Source organism: Scaptodrosophila lebanonensis, unplaced genomic scaffold, assembly GCF_003285725.1.
Source record: "Scaptodrosophila lebanonensis strain 11010-0011.00,11010-0021.00 unplaced genomic scaffold, SlebRS2 tig00000147-arrow-arrow-pilon, whole genome shotgun sequence".
Lineage (NCBI taxonomy): Eukaryota > Metazoa > Arthropoda > Insecta > Diptera > Drosophilidae > Scaptodrosophila > Scaptodrosophila lebanonensis.
In genome coordinates this window covers 370948-388262 of record NW_022060591.1, presented here as the reverse complement: position 1 = coordinate 388262, position 17315 = coordinate 370948, and the positions used below count along the sequence as shown (strand labels likewise).

Here is a 17315-nt window from a genome sequence, read left to right as displayed (position 1 = left end):
CAGAATTTGTCAAAAAGAGAAGTATGATCGGCACCCTCAGAAGCTGGTACTTGTAGAGACACCTATTCCATTGCGTGTAGGCGAGATATTGCACGTCGACAGATTTTCAACTGACAAGAAATATTTCCTCACTTGTAAAGACAAGCTTTCAAAGTTTTCGATTGTCCAACCTATCGCCTCCAGAACAATAATAGACATACAATCGGCAATCTTGCAGCTCATGAACTTCTACAAGTACACTAAAACTATATATTGCGATAACGAACCTTCCATAAAATCAGAAACAATAAAATCACTTCTAAATAATCGATATAACGTTCAGGTTGTAAATACACCACCGCTTCATAGCACTTCGAATGGACAGGTAAAGAGATTCCATAGTACTCTTGTTGAAATCGCAAGATGTCTGAGAGCTGGAAGAAATATTGCTGATACAACCTAACTAATACTTCAGGCAACTATAGAATACAACCGGGCAAAACATTCAGTTACCGACAAACGACCTATTGATGTGATTCATTCTTCTCCTCCAGAGCTTGACGCAGAAATAAGAGATACAGTCCTTATAGCACAGAATATACAAATGCAAAGGTTAAACGAAGTAAGAGAAAATAGAAATTTCCAAGTAGGGGACAGAGAATCGTAAGATCAAATAGGAGACTGGGAAATAAACTAACATCCTTGTACAACGAAGAAATGGTAGAAGCAGACTTGGGGACCACAGTCTTGATTAAAGGGAGGGTGGTTCATAAAGATATTATAAGGTAACCATAATATGGGTTTCCTTTCTCACTTAGGATCTGGACTATGCTACTTCTTGTCACAATGACAAACGCTAAACTGACTGACTTTTCGAACGCGGACTACATACCAATCATGGACGGAAACACGACAATTTGGAAAGATTTCCAATATTTAAAGCACTCGACCAATCTAACAATGTACGCGGAAATGATGGTGAAACAGAGAAGTTGAGAAACCATTTTCCTCAATCACACATGAGACAGATACTAGACTCGGACATACAACACACGAGAACACTCTTAACAACAATAGACATTCACCATCGGCACGCCAGAAGCATTAATATGTTAGGCACTGTTTTAAAGGTAGTAGCTGGGACTTCAGATGTTGACGACTTTGAAAAATTGAAACTGACACAACAGGAGTTCATTGAATTTGCAAATAGGCAGGTAAATATTAATACAAAAACGCAATGACAGCTAAATAAGTTAACAGACACAGTAAACATGCTAATAAAGTATTCAATGAATACCCATATAAACACAGAACACTTATACGGAACTTTGCTCTCAAGAAATAGAATATTAATTTCGGAACTTGAAACTTTTATGTTATCTGTTACACTCACAAAGATTGGAATTATTAACCCAGCAATATTAGACACTAACGATTTAAATAACATAATCAGTGAGCGTTCTACGAACATAACCATTACTGACTTGATGGAAGTAGCCCAAATCAGAGTTATACTAAGTAACAATTTTTTACATTTTCTAATTAAATACCCTAAGCCAAGTTTAATATGTAAGAAGATTCTCTTGTACCCTGTACAACACAATAACACCATCCTTAACATAGCTGACGAAACATCATAGCCGATTGCGGTAATGAAATATTTCCAATCGGAAACTGCAGCGCTACGCTCACAACAACTTTCTGTAGAAGATTGCCCTATACTACGTGCGCCCAACAACTACAATCTGGTGGCAGGTTCCATTGCACCACTCGACCCAGACATCTCGAGTCATTCAGGGTCATCGACGACGGCGTCATCATCATCAACGACGAAACAGCGGCTATCACCACTAGTGATAACGAAGTCAAAATTGTAACCGGTACGTTCCTCCTTACCTTCGACGAAGATGTCTTTTTGAATGGTTCTTTATACCGTAACCTAAAGAGTTATGTGAACAAGTCTCCTGGCCCAGCAGCGTCAACGCCGGTCAACATAACAGCCCACCAGGAGATATTAAGCCTACCATACTTACAAAGACTGAGTATCGAAAACACGCATTTCATTCATCAGTCAGCTGGTTTCGGGAACAGATCCGGCAACCTACGATGACCTCATTTCCCTGAACGGCACAGTATACCTCAACCATCGGGGCGTCTTTACGAAAAAATCTGCGGTGTCCACCTCGTCACAAATCAACGTGAGCAGCGGAGTTAACACGCACAAGGCAAAATCAGCTGACCAGGTCATTCGACCGGACGTCGTTGCAACACAGATGCCAGTTCACACGCGCACGGTAATATCTGCTGACCAAGCTATCAGACCGGACGCCATTCCAACACAGCTGCCGACTCGCATGCCTGTGCCGAAGAACAACTGCAAGAACGGTCACGAGGCGATTCAGCATTCTATTGCCCACGCTACCGCTATGTCGCCTGATTTGAATATTTATTTAAGTTAGTTATAATGTGAAACTCAAAATGATCAGTTGAGATAGTAAGCCATTAATTGTAAGCTATTATTGTAACACGCAAAAGAAGGTATGCCTTGAAGTGAAACTTCTTACTTCACGGTTTTGTCCTGCTGGATCGGCAAGGTTTCGTTACGGAAGTGATGTCTTCCAGACACACAAGCAAAAGCCAGATGACGAACGAATATTGTAAACAAAATACATGCAGTTGTCGCCGCAAGACTCACAAGCAGATTGATGCACAAAATGCACGTAGTGCGTGTATCTTTGCTTGATTTGCCTTAGAATATACTCATAGCTCTACCGGTGATTTTTGTTGTCGATGTTGTTGTTGTGCTTCCGAATGCAAATTTCGTGAAAAATTTAACTACATTTTTCAAGTACTTCATTATAAATTAGCAATGTGTATTTTCCTTCATTTAACTGTGAAATTTTATTTTCCTGGGCCCTAGAGCTGCCAAATAATCGATGGTGACTGCATCCACTCTTCTCAATGTTTAAGCGGTTTTCCCAATAGTAAAATCGATTAATGTAAAACAAAAAATTTTTTTTTATCGTTTTCCATTACGCTTAATCAACAGTCCGAAAACTAATAATTTTCGAAGAACGAAGTTTCACTTCTATCGCTTATCGCCCTGACACATAATATTTTGTTTTGATGCACCACCCTACGCTATTAGGGAACCGTAAAGCCATTTGTAGAATCACCAATATCCTAGAGACTATAAGAGCTAGAGCCACAAAATCCAAATTTCCTCCCCCCATTCCGCTATTAGTGATTTTCCATAACTACGAATTCTTTAAATTTTTGCATCAGATTTTGCATATTTATGTTAAACAATTCGTTATTACATAAGTGTCCGTATGCCAAGTTTTATCGTTGTAGGCCGATTTTAAAGAACTTCCATAAATGCAGTCTCTAAAGCTCCGTCCCCAGCTGTTGTTGTTGTTGCTGCTTTAGATCAATTCAATATTGCGCGCATGCTCACACGAAGGTACGCAGAGACATATGTATGTATGTATGCATATGTAAGTATAGAGAAATTTACAAGTCGGGTACCCAACCTTAGCTTTTACATTTCTAACGATTTGTAATGACAGTAGCTCCTGAGTTACGTATCCCAGCCCAGCAGAAGTCCTCTGTGACCCTAATCACGGCCTTCAGCATCATAACCTACATCCTTATCGTGTATTTATTTAGGTTCGCTAAATAATAATAATAAAATGTATTTTTAAAATTATCGTTTTCCTAGCAGAATATATGTACATAATTGGGCCTTAACATTTCTGTCAATATTTTAGGATGAATATTTATAAATATTTATATTTAATAATATTTATTTTAATATTTAAATAAAGCAGATGAATCTATTACCAATCAAAATTAGTTGTAAGAAGTTAACTAATTTGACTGGGAAAGCTGGTAGACAAATTAACTTTTCGCTCTATTAACATTACATTTTCAATGGAATGCAACTACATATAATCGATATTGTGATTGGTGTCACGAGGGCAATTGTGACTGACGAAAAGTATCAATGGCAGAAATTGTGACAGCTAATTTGAATTTTAAGTCGATAGAATTGCTTTTAAGATGTTACATATTAAGCATATAGGCAAAATTGGTACTACATGATCATGTGCGCAGTTAGTACCATGTTCCAGGTAAGAGTAACGTATCCAAATCATTGTACCTGTGTATTTCATCATATTGTCACAGTTGTGACTTCCAGTGACAAATCACATATACTATAATTATCGCTCAGTTCTAGGTTGCGATAATATGCACAGTAGAGCTGGGGAAACATCGATGTTTACCAACATCGATGTTTCGATTTTTTTGGGGGAAGAACATCGATGTATCGATGCATCGAAATTCCACTAACAAATTTTCAAACAAAAATTAATATACAACATAGGGCACTTCGTTTTGATTTGTCTTATTTATAAAGGTACAAAAGGGTTTAAAACAAACGATATTTTTATAACTTCAAATAATAAACTAAAAACAAGAGAAAGTATAACATAAAAAATTATAGTTAATGACTAATTTCAGATAAAACAACAAAACAATATTTTCATAAATTGAAAGAATACAAGTATAACAAAATGAAAAGCATAACATAAAAAATATAATTCATGACTAATTATTTGAGATCCACTCATTTTTGTTAATATAAATGAGCATGTCTACATTCTTTGATTTAAGCGAACTCCTTTTTTCGCTAACTATAAGTCCAGCTTTGCTGAACATGCGCTCACTTTCAGTGGACGTTGCAGGAACGCAGAGGTACTTGCATATACATGCCTTAAGGGACTTATCATTATACTCTGTACATGAAATGTACAGAAGTATATTTTGAGATCTGTAAATAAAATGCTTCGTATTTTTTGTCTATAAACGACAAAATAGAGCTTGAGGTCGTTGGTAGTTCTTCAATTGGTGGTATTGCCACATGTTTGATACACTTTACCACATTTAAGGCATTTAGCAGACTTGCCATCCTTAGACTTAAAGAAGAAATTCCACACAGTTGACTTTCCATATTTTGCCCGTTTATTAGGACCACCTTCCTCAAGTTCCTTATCCATTTCAGTTGAGTTTGCATTACATAGAACAACATATTAATATATGTACAAATAATGAAAATACACATACACAAATAAGACTGCAGCTGCAAGATAAAAATTACCTTTGCTATTAGATTCTTTTAAAAACTTCTCCATTTCCAAGCACTGCCAACACCAATATCCATCTATAATATTAGTAATTTGTTCTGTATTATATTAGGGGATTTATTAAAAAAATGCAAATTTTAGCTTTTACTTACCTAGCTTTTCCCGCGATTTTTTTTCAAGTAGTAAAAAACATCGAAAATCGGAAATAAAACATCGATGTTTGGAAAAAATTGCAAAACATCGATGTATCGATTTTACATCGATGTTTCGCACAGCACTAATGCACAGGTGTGTTTATTTCTGACAGAGTTTTATTAAACGTCACCAATATATACAAATTTAAAAATGTTTTATTAATTCCGGGCTGCAGATTCTTCTGTCGGAGTTGCTGCACATGTGGATAATTGAGTGTATGTTTTCTTTCAGTCATGTATGTTGTTTTACATGGACATTGTAATAAAGGTTTCGTATTTTTAGAAAAAAGTTAGGAAAAACGTGGCTCTATTACAGTTTCTATCATTTGAATAAACAAAAACGATTTAAAATTAGGCATAATGTCAATACCAGGCAATGGGATTTATGTGGTCCGTGGTGAAATGACCACAATAATGACGGCCATGCGACGTGGTACACGTTGGAATGCGACAGCTTACGTGGTAAGTGGTTCATGATGAATACAATTGATAAAAATCCGACGTCATCAACAATTTTTCAGGACGAAGAGAAGGATAGTTTATTAAAGCTTTTTATTGATCTGAAACAAATTTTGAATCGAAAAAATGACTTACGCGTGATAGAACCAAACGTTTTTCTAACGCCTTTCCTGGAAATCATACGTACTGCAGATACTACTGGTCCTCTAACTAGTCTGGCTCTGGCTTCAATAAACAAATTTTTGTCCTATGGCTTGATAGGTAAGTAGATTATATCGATTATACAAATTACGACCAGTAAAATATTTTAATTACTTTCAGACCCAACCACACCCAACCTGCCTGTCATTGTAGAAATGGTAGCAGACGCTGTAACACATGCACGCTTCATGGGCACAGACCAGTCTTCTGATAGTGTTACATTTATGCGCGTCATCGAGGTGTTGCACACTTTAATACGAAGTCCAGAAGGCGCTGCTGTTAGTAATGAATCCATGTGTGAAGTGATGCTTAGTTGTTTTAAGATTTGCTTCGAGCCTCGACTAAGTGAGCTACTACGACGTTCTGCAGAGCAGTCTCTTAAAGATATGGTTCTACTCTTCTTCGTGCGCCTGCCTCAATTTACAGAGGAGCCAAGCGAAACGGGGCTTCAGAAACGCTTTAATATTTCCAATGCAGCAGGGGCCAGTACTAGCACTTCGCCTGCACACAAGGCATTACAAGTGTCACGAAATCAATCCATGGAAGTATCGGAAATCAAAAAAACGCAGTTTGTGTATTCTAAGCCTGATGAACCGCAAACTCCGCAGTGCAATCTTCTAAGGCCAACACATCGAAAAGTGTCAATTTTAGCAACAACGCCAGCAACGCCAGCGGGCAATGTTTTAGATATGCAGGGCAAGATCACACAAACACCTACTACGTTCGACGGGATAAATGATATTGTTAAAAGTAGTGAAACCGCAATGCCCGCTATATTTGCAGACAAGTCGGAAACTAGGGATACAATCATGTCAACAGAACCTGATGGAAGCTTCTACTCTGGTATTGACATTCCCGGGACTATCAGTAGCGAGTATATAAACTCTGTGGGTGTCCGTTTTACACAACAGCCGTTGGTGGAGGACCCGACAGCCTTGTCTGCTTCACTAACGCCTTATGGGCTGCCTTTTATTCAAGAGCTCTTTAGGTTTCTCATAATTCTTTGCAATCCACTGGATAAACAGAACTCTGACAACATGTTGCATACTGGTCTTAATCTACTCATCGTTGCCTTCGAAGTCGGCGCTGACAATATTGGCAAATACCAAGCCTTGCTTCAATTGGTTAAGGACGATTTGTGTAGGAATTTGTTATCGGTTCGTTTTAAAATTTATTTGAATTTTAATTTATATGAGTAATGAAATTTTTTTTAGCTGCTCAGCTCAGAACGCCTGAGTATTTTTTCTATCAACTTGCAGCTTTGTTTTCTGATTTTTGAGTCACTCCGTGGCTATTTAAAATTTCAGTTGGAAGCTTATCTAAAAAAGCTCAGTGAGATAATTACCAGTGATAATCCGAGGACACCGTATGAGATGAGAGAGTTAGCGCTTGAAAATTTGTTTCAGCTGTGGCGAATACCGGGCTTTGTCCCTGAGCTATACATAAACTACGACTGCGATCTGTACTGCACTGATATGTTTGAGAGCCTTACCAATATGTTATCTAAATACACATTATCGGCAACGAATGTTGTGTACAGCACGCACATTATATCCATGGATACGCTGATCGGCGTTATAGATATCATAGAACGCAACTGTATGGCGGCCAAGAGTAATATCGATAAAGTTACCGAGACTCATGCGCTTCAGACTAGCAGCTGTCGCCACTCTCGTCATAGTTCGGGACTTGAAGGAATTATAATTGAAGGCGGTACAGCGGAGACGCCGGTCTTCAATGAGGAGCGACAACAGTTTTCTATAGAGAAGATATCAAATTTGATTAGCAACAGTCCAAGACGACTACGCTTGCAACTTAGCAGTGAACAAATAACTAGCAAACAATTAATCGAAGTTAAGCAAAAGAAGATATTGCTCTCGCAAGGTACAGAACGCTTTAATCAGCGACCTGAAAAGGGCATTCAATATCTGCAAGAGCATGGTATACTTAACAATCATTTAGATCCCATGCAAGTAGCCTTATTTTTGCGCGAGAACCCCGGACTGGATAAAAAAATGATTGGCGAATACATCTCAAGAAAAAAAAACGTGGACTCAAAGATTCTAATTAATTTCGTAGATTCTTTCGACTTCACCGGTCTGAGAATAGATGAAGCACTGCGGCTTTATTTAGAAACATTTCGATTACCTGGCGAGGCGCCATTAATATTTCTTGTGCTCGAGCATTTTTCTGATCATTGGCACGTAAGTTACCAAAATCAATACGTTGAAAAAGTATCTACAAAGTTCGATTACCTGCAGAAACAAAATAATGAGCCGTTCGCTAACACTGACGCTGCTTTTCGGTTGGCCTATGCTATAATAATGCTGAACATGGATCAACATAACTTAAATGCAAAGCGTCTCAACGTACCCATGACGTTAGAGGATTTCACGAAAAATCTTCGCGGACTAAATGGGGGTAACGATTTTGATCAGGACCTTTTAGCTCTGATATTTAACGCTATTAAGTAAGTGTGTTTCAAATACACTAATTTTACTTATACTTACACCCACATTTGAACAGAAACGAGGAGATTGTTATGCCGGCCGAGCAAACGGGCTTGGTACGTGAAAACTACCTATGGAAAGTGTTGTTACGACGTGGTGCTACAAATGACGGGCGCTTCCAGTATGTACATAATGCAGCCTATGATATTGAAATCTTCAATATTGTATGGGGCGCTTCACTGAGTGCCTTGAGTTTTATGTTTGACAAAAGCACTGAGATGGGGTATCAAAGTGCGCTGTCAGGTAAATCCTATAATTCCGCCAAAAATGTGCAAATATATTTAATGTTATTCGTCACCGATTTTTTTTCTCAGGATTCATCAAATCTGCTGCTATCTCCGCCCATTATAATCTTCACGCCGACTTCGATGCACTTATACTAACACTTTGTAAATTCACTACGCTTTTGAATACAGTGGAGCAACATGAGCCAACACCACCAAACAATGGTATAGTCCATGCTGTCAATTTTGGATTGAATGCCAAGGCACAGGCTGCCATGAGGACAGTGTTCGTACTAGTGCATGAATACGGCGATTGCTTGCGTGAAAGCTGGCGCCATATTTTGGATTTGTTTCTTCAACTGTTTCGGCTTAAATTGCTGCCAAAATCACTTATAGAAGTGGAGGATTTCTGTGAAGTGAATGGAAAGGCTTTATTGATATTAGAAAAACCTCGCGAAAAACAAGAGTCTGGTCTGTTTTCCAGCTTGTACTCCTATCTCAGCTCAGAGGGTCAACGTGAGCCTACATACGAGGAGCAGGACTTCATTAAGCACGGCCGCAAATGCATTAATGAATGTAATTTAGATCAAATGTTGGATGAGTCCAAGTTTATACAACTTGAGTCACTGGAGGAGTTGCTAAAGTGCTTGTTGTCGCTGTTAAGAACACCTAATGCGCACAAGTCGATTGGTGTACCATATTCGGAAGATGTGACCGTTTTTTGGATGGAATTTCTTGTTAAGATTGTGGTTCACAATCGAGACCGCATGATTTTGCTATGGCCAGCAGTTCGCGATCACTTGTATCAGCTGCTTCTGGCCAGCGCCTCTTGCGGGTACGATTACCTACTAAATCGTTGCATTGTAGCTGTGCTAAAAGTAGCTATATACTTGATGCGAAACGAAGAGCTCTGCCCAATTGTGTTGCAGTCTCTTAAAATGGTACTCGTACTGAAGCCTACGGTTTTGCTGAGTATCTCAAAACAAATTTCGGTTGGAATCTATGAACTGCTTAAGACTTCAGCACAGAACATACACTCGGGTCAAGACTGGCAGATCATTTTTACCATCCTGGAATGTGTGGGAGCGGGTGCTATGCCACCAACCTTCGAAGATACAGCACTGCCGATACCTTCTGCTATCCATAGTGGGACCAAGTCGGACGGAGCCTTAAGCAGCGAAGATGATGGCGCGGTGCTAGAGCGTGGCTATACATCCGATTCGGAATTGAGCATGAAACAGCAACTGCATGAAAAGAAGGCAAAAAATTCAAGCCCGACTGCTGAGAATTGGATATTGATAAGCAGAGATAGCGAGCTGGCATCGCCCTCTAGGTGAGTTTTTATAGCCTGTACCCAAAGGGTAAAAGGCTATACTAGTTTTCTGCGAATGTACGTAACACACAGAAGGAGGCGTGGCAGACCCCACAAAGTATATATATTATTGATCAGGATGATAAGACAAGTCAATATAGCCATGTCCGTCCGTCCTAAGAAGGTACCTGACCTAGAATAACCAAACTTGGTATCCAGGTTCCTCTAAGCCCTAGATAGGTCAAGTTTATTTTTTTATTTTGATACATCCCCCCACTCTCCCGCTATTTTACTGTCGGGCTTGCTCTACTGTAGCTTTCTCTCTTGTTCCTTTTTATACCCTGTACCCAAAGGGTAAAAGGGTATATTAGTTTTGTGCGAGTGTACATGGAACACATAAAAGGAGGCGTGGCAGACCCCACAAAGTATATATATTCTTGATCAGCATGACAAGCCGAGTCGATATAGCCATTTCCGTCTGTCTGTCTGTATGAACGCAAGGATCTCAGAAAGTATAAGAGCTAGAATAACCAAACATGGTTTACAGATTCTCCTGAGCCCGAGAAAGGACGAGTTTTTCAATTTTCCCGATGCACCCCTATTCAATATTTTCTATAACTCCCGTTATTCTCGGAATTTTGAACTAAAATTTCAGGCACATCCAGTTAGTGAATTTATATCCGTATACTTAGTTTTGTTATGATAGGTTGATTAGAAAGAAAGTTATAACCATATGTACAAGTACACCAACACGAATAGACACGAATCTGATGTAAATGTTAATGTATGTATGCATGTATGGAATATTTTATATTTAATTAATTAATTACATCTATATATATAAAACAGTTTGTCCTGACTGACTGACTCACTGATTGGTGATCAACGCACAGCCCAAACGGTAAAGGCTAGGAAGCTGAAATTTGGACTCAAGTATCCTTTTATAGTCTAGGTGCCCACTAAGAAGGGATTTTGGAAAACTCGAGCTCCAAAGGGGGGAAATCAGGCTCCAACGTTTGTATGAAAAATCTACAGTTTTCATCTGATTAACTTCAAACTTAGTTTGTATATTCTCAGAACAATTCCAAGAAAAACTGTGTACTTGGTTTTTTATTATTATCATTATTTTTTTGGGCCTAAAATGTGGGAGCTTTCCTGTAAAAAAAATGTTGGGGCACAAAAGCAAACCGCGTCAACAGCCCACACGGTAAAAGCTAGGATGCTGAAATTTGGGCTCAAGTATCCTATCATGGTGTAGATGCGCACTAAGAAGGGATTTTGGAACAAAATTTAAAATTTTGGTAATGTAATCTACGTAACTAAATCTACAACTTTGCATTCGTGGATTTTCAAAATATGCATTTTACAAACTGGCAGAACAAACAATGCAAAATATCAAATAGTTGGGGACAACTAAGTATACATACACACACACACACACACATACAAACAGCTGTTCGTGTAGTAGCGTGCAAACGATTGAAATAGCCAAAGCAAAATGTGAGACACTAATGTGTGAATGTCCATACATATGTGCACATCTATGTATGTACATATGTATCTACATATGTATGTATGTACATTCGTCTTGCACTGACAGAGCAAGAAATTTTAATTTATTGAAAATTATATAACATTTTTAAAAGTAATTTTTTCTGTGTTTAGTGCATTTGGCATTAGGGTTTTCATTAATAACTTTATGCAGCAACAACAAATATCAAATAGTTGGGGACATCACATACACACACAACAAGCAATAGTTCGTGTCTATGTGTGCGGTTCTCTACGTACGGTTGAAAAAGTAAAGAGAAACATACATATGTATGTATGTATGTATGCCTGTGTATGAATATAGCATGTACATTCGTATTAATGTATACATTGGGCAATCGAACACAGTTGTTTGATTGTAAAAAAAATAATGCTCTAAAAACAACAACAACTGCAAGTCATTGGCTCGCTCTTCGTCTTTCGTTGTGACCATTTAATGTTAATTGCAAAGGCAAAACGCCAAAAGTTTACAGTTACCGTCGCTAGGCAACGACTGGGGCAGTAAAGCAGAAACCGAATAACGGAGCATATTCTGCTTCGCATTGCGGGCAGATGTATGTATGTATAAGATTTGTTCTTATTGATCTCAATAAATTATTAGATTTTATTATTTAAATATTCTGCTTATTGCATTCAAACTTCCATATTTTTATGGTATCGCTGGCTTCAACTATCGAAAGTCTTACTCTAGCAAATTGAGATGAGAATTGTCAGTGCTTTTTGATCGTGGCTCATCGCTGCACGGCATTGACACGAGTGCCGTGTTTCATATTCCAAGTTTGTGCGTGACCGTATTGACTCAAATGTGAATTTAAAATTAGGATATACCCTTATAATTATTCGCCTTTTTATACCCTGTACCCAAAAGGGTACAAGGGTATATTAGTTTTGTGCGAGTGCACATGGAACACACAGAAGGAGGCTTGGTAGACCCCACAAAGTATATATATTCTTGATCAGCATGACAAGCCGAGTCGATATAGCCATGTCCGTCTGTCTGTCCGTCTGTCTGTCTGTATGAACGCAAGGATCTCCGAAAGTATAAGAGCTAGAATAACCAAACTTGGTATACAGATTCTCCTGAGACCGAGAAAGGACGAGTTTGTTCATTTTTTCTGATCCACCCCCCCACTCCCCCCCTATTAACGATTTTCTATAACTCCCGTAATTCTTGGAATTTTGAACTAAAATTAGTAGTCACATTAGGTTAGTTATTATATAACCGTATACCAAGTCTCATTATGATAGAATGATCGGAAAGAAAGTTATAGCCATATAACCAGGCCCAATGCACACATACATACATATGTACAAGTACACAAACACGCATAAGGCACGATTCTGATGTAAATGTATGTATGCATGCATGGAATATTTTATATTTAATTTAGTTAATTAATTAAATTAATTTAGTTAATTAATTAAATTTAATTAATTAATTAATTTAATTACTTTTTTGTGGGGTGGTACAGGGTATTTAAGAGTTGAGCCTGCTCGACTTTAGCATTCCTTTCTTGTTTGCACATAGCCTATCTTAAAACGTTTCGTTATCTCTATATATAAAACAGTTTGGTGAACAACGCACAGCCCAAACGGTAAAAGATGAAATTTTGACTCAAGTATCCTTTCATAGTATCAAGTATCATAGTGTAGGAGCACACTAAGAAAGGCTTTTGGAAAATTCTAGCTCCAAAGGGGGGAAAACGACCTTTAAAAAATATATGTTATAATGGTCATGTTCGTTTAACGAAATAGTTTGGCAAGAACAAAAATGTAACGGACTACTGAACAATTTTTTGTCAAGAACAGAAAATGTTCATTTAAATACCTTAAATGCCTTCCTACTGGTAACTTATAATGTGAAAACATATGGGTAGGAAGTACTCGTATAGCGTACACGCATAAGGCATCTTTGTGCAAAATTTGGTGTCACTAGCTCTTATAGTCTCTGAGATCTAGGTGATCATACGGACGAAAAGGGCTAGATCGACTCGTTTTGTCATGCTGATCAAGAATATATATACTTTGTGAGGTTTGCCACGCCTTCTTCTGACTGTTACATTTTTCAGCTCGCGCAAACCTAATATACTCTTTTACACATCATGTACGGAGTATAAACAGGACGTGCTTCGAAATTAACAAATTTTAAATGTAAACAGAACTAGGCGAAATCCTTCAAGCAAGGGAATGCAGAAAATTATTATTTATTTATATAAATATCTTTTTGTACGCAAAATATTTAATATTACCTCAACAAATGAAGGGAAACGTCTGTAATTTGATTTAACCTGTCTTGGCACAATGTGTTATGGACAGATGAGTCCTCATTTCAGTTCCAGGTTTGATCAAAGCCATAAATTTAATATTTGCCCAAGCTCTACCCGCATCTGTTGTTGTTTTTGCTGCTTTGCACACAGCCATAGACACACATTAACTCACATATACACAATTCCTATGTAAATGCACTGTTATGTACCCTTTACATGAACGCTAATACCAAAGGAGCAAAAGCAATCAAAAATTTGTTTACTTGTTTTTAAAATTATCTTCATTTTTGTCATTTCTATAATTATTCTACACGTATGTACAAAGTATTTCATAGTCGAGATAGCCGACTTTAGCTTTAACACTTGTATTACGTTTTTATAGCCTGTACCCAAAGGGTGAAAGGCTATACTAGTTTTGTGCGCATGTATGTAACACACAGAAGGAGGCGTGGCAGACCCCACAAAGTATATATATTCTTGATCAGGATGAGAAGACGAGTCGATATAGCCATGTCCGTCTGTCTGTCCGTCTGTCTGTATGAGCGCAAGGATCTCAGTAAGTACAAGAGCTAGGATAACCAAAATTGGTATCAAGGTTCCTATAAGCCCTAGGCAGATCGAGTTTGTTTATTTTTTCTGATACACCCCCCCACTCCCCCGCAATTCGTGTTTTTTCTTATAACTTCCGTAATTCTCGGAATTTTGAAATCAATTTTGGTAGGTACATCCAGTTAGTACTAATGTGTCCGTGTGTTCATCATGATAGGTCAATTCTGAAGAAAGTTATAGCCATAAGTAAAATCGCTGCTCATGCGCTGCCTGCAGCCCTGTCGGCAGCGCTGCCCGCAGCTGTTGTTGTTGTTGCTGCTTTGGTTCAACTTTGTGCTGCATACATACAAGAATATAAACACGCATAGGTACGTGATGTAAATGTATGCTGTTAAAACTGAACATAAACATGTATTCTAATTTAATTTAATTAATTAATTTTAATTAATTAATTCATTCATTTTTTTTAATAATTTAATTTTAAAAAAAAATTTTTTTTTTTTTTATTTTTCCTTTTTGTGGAGAGTCAAGGCTATTTTACTGTCGGGCTTGCTCGACTGTAGCGTTCTATCTTGTTTTTTTTTTTTAAGCCTGTACCCAAACGGTAAAAGGCTACTAGTTTTGTGTAAATGCATGTAACGCACACAAGGAGGCGTGGCAGACCCCAAAAATTATATATATTTTTGATCATGATGACAAGGCGAGTCGATATAGCCATGTCCGCCTGCCCGTCCCTCCGTATGAACGCAGGGATCTCAAAAAGTATAAGAGCTAGAATAACTAAACTTAATATCCAGTACAAAAGTACGAGTTTGAGTTTTTTTTCGATGCTCCACCCACTCCCCCGCTATTAGTGATTTTCCATAGCTTACCTATATCTTGGAATTTGGCATATACATCCAGTTTGTGGTTATCTGTCCGTATGCCAAGTTTCATCATAATAGGTCAATTCTGAAGAAAGTTATAGCAATAAAAAAATCGCTGTTCATGCTCTGCCTGCAACTGTTGTTGTTGCTGCTTTGCTTCAACTTTGTGCTGCATACATGCATACACGCGTATAAACAAGCAGAGACACGATTCTAATGTAAATGTATGCTGTTGAAACTGTACATGAACATGTCTCCACTTTTGTATATACAAGGTGCGTTTGAAAGGAAACAGGACTTTTTGAATCTAGCGCCCCCTATGTCGACTGGTGCGTTAGAATCTGCTATCTTTATCGATTGTCCAGTGAGAATTTTATGACATTTCATCGATTGGAAGTGAAGTTATTGCGTTTTAAGTGTCAGTATGTTTGTGTTATCGGTGCGAAAATGAGCTTCGAACAAAGAGCCAACATTAAATTTTGTTTTAAAATTGGTAAAACTTTTACCGAAACGTTTCAATTGATGGAACAAGTTTATGGCGATGATTGCCTACCCCGTAGCAGAGTGCACGAGTGGTTTCAAAAATCAAAATAGAATTGAACATCTCCAAAACATCGATTTATCGCATTTTGACCGAACATTTGGGCTAACGAAAGGTGTGTGCACGGTTGGTTCCGCACAAATTGACTGACGACCAAAAATTGCTCAGAATCGATCGACGCTTGTGACCGATTATTTGACCAAAAATCACATTTTAACCATTAACCACTCGCCGTATTCACCTGATACAGCACCGTGCGACTTCTACCTTTTCGGAAAAATGCATTTGCCCATGAAAGGAGAGCGTTATGAAGACGTAGAGGCCATTCAAAAGGCTTGCACCGGCTACTGGTGGCCATACCGGCCAACGAGCTAAAACACTCGTTCGACATGCTTTTGGATCGTGCAAAAAGCTGTATTGAAGCAGGAGACTATTTTGAATAAAATAAATTGATTTTGCCGAAAACACCATTTCAATTTTTAAATTTAAATTTAATTTAATATAATTTTTTAAAATTACTTAAAAGAAATTTTTTTTATTAGTTTTTCCTTTTTGGTGGACAGGATATTGAAGAGTTGAACTCGCTCGACTTTATCATTCCTTTCTTATTTATTTTTAATTTATTTAATGAATTAAATTTGTTTAAATTAATTTTTTTTTAAAATAGTTTTTGTGGGATGTGTACAACAGAGAACTGCAACAAGTATGTTCGACCACCCTTGCTGAAAATTCAATCAAGTCAGATCTTTGCTTGGCTGCAATCGAGCTCGAACGAGTTGAGTACTCTCAGCATTTTCTTATGGTCGAACTTGCATGAGCAATCTTTATATTTTTACGAACAAGCACCGGTCTTGATTGTTTTGCTTTCGAGCACACCAGGCTCAGTCACTTTGCTTATTGTGGTCGGTTCGAACAAGTACCGGCCTTGACTGGTTTGCTTTCAAAGAGTTCAGGCTCGGTCACTTCGTTTAAAATGACTGGGTCCTGATCGAAGCAAACCACACTTTGCAGAATGAGCGTTTGATCGAACGAGTATAGTGCCGTTATTTGTCGAGTATTGTTGGGTATTGCGCGAGCTATACTCGGGTAATACTTGAGTATTGCGCCGGTTTTACCCGAGTATGACCGTATGAAATATGCATGTATGTACATATTTATGTATTTGTGCGTGCATGTGTTGTTTGCAATTATGCGCAAGCATGTGTATATGTATGTAGGTATTTTAAATAAAGAGGTACAGAATGAAAAGAAAACATATGTACACATATATTTATTTTTATATTATGATATTTAGCATAATTTTATTTCTTAAAAAAGGACCTCAAATATCTTAATAAACAAATTAATATAAATTAAAATAGCATAAGTTTTTTTAATTTAAATAAAAAGGGAGGTATTTCTTTTCGCTAATAGTTTTGTTGGCTTCTTTAATTTATATGCATTAACATACTTGTATACGAAGTTACTATTTAACTAATAGCCGAAAAAACAATAGAAAATGCAAGTGCACGTGCA

General features: G+C 37.7%; 1 protein-coding gene across 2 annotated transcripts in view; it reads left to right on the top strand.

Moving 5' to 3' along the window:
• Positions 1 to 5411: 5411 nt before the first annotated feature.
• The window catches only part of LOC115629442 (Golgi-specific brefeldin A-resistance guanine nucleotide exchange factor 1), a 43893-nt gene continuing 31989 nt past the window's right edge, over positions 5412 to 17315 (top strand). For both annotated transcript variants that reach the window (XM_030525895.1, XM_030525896.1), the window contains exons 1-8: positions 5412 to 5536; positions 5604 to 5782; positions 5842 to 6040; positions 6101 to 7137; positions 7195 to 8184; positions 8242 to 8450; positions 8507 to 8733; positions 8805 to 10047. In XM_030525895.1, the coding sequence (XP_030381755.1) occupies positions 5681 to 5782; positions 5842 to 6040; positions 6101 to 7137; positions 7195 to 8184; positions 8242 to 8450; positions 8507 to 8733; positions 8805 to 10047 (4007 nt within the window). In that variant the 5' untranslated portion in view covers positions 5412 to 5536; positions 5604 to 5680. The remainder of the gene's footprint in view (positions 5537 to 5603; positions 5783 to 5841; positions 6041 to 6100; positions 7138 to 7194; positions 8185 to 8241; positions 8451 to 8506; positions 8734 to 8804; positions 10048 to 17315) is intronic.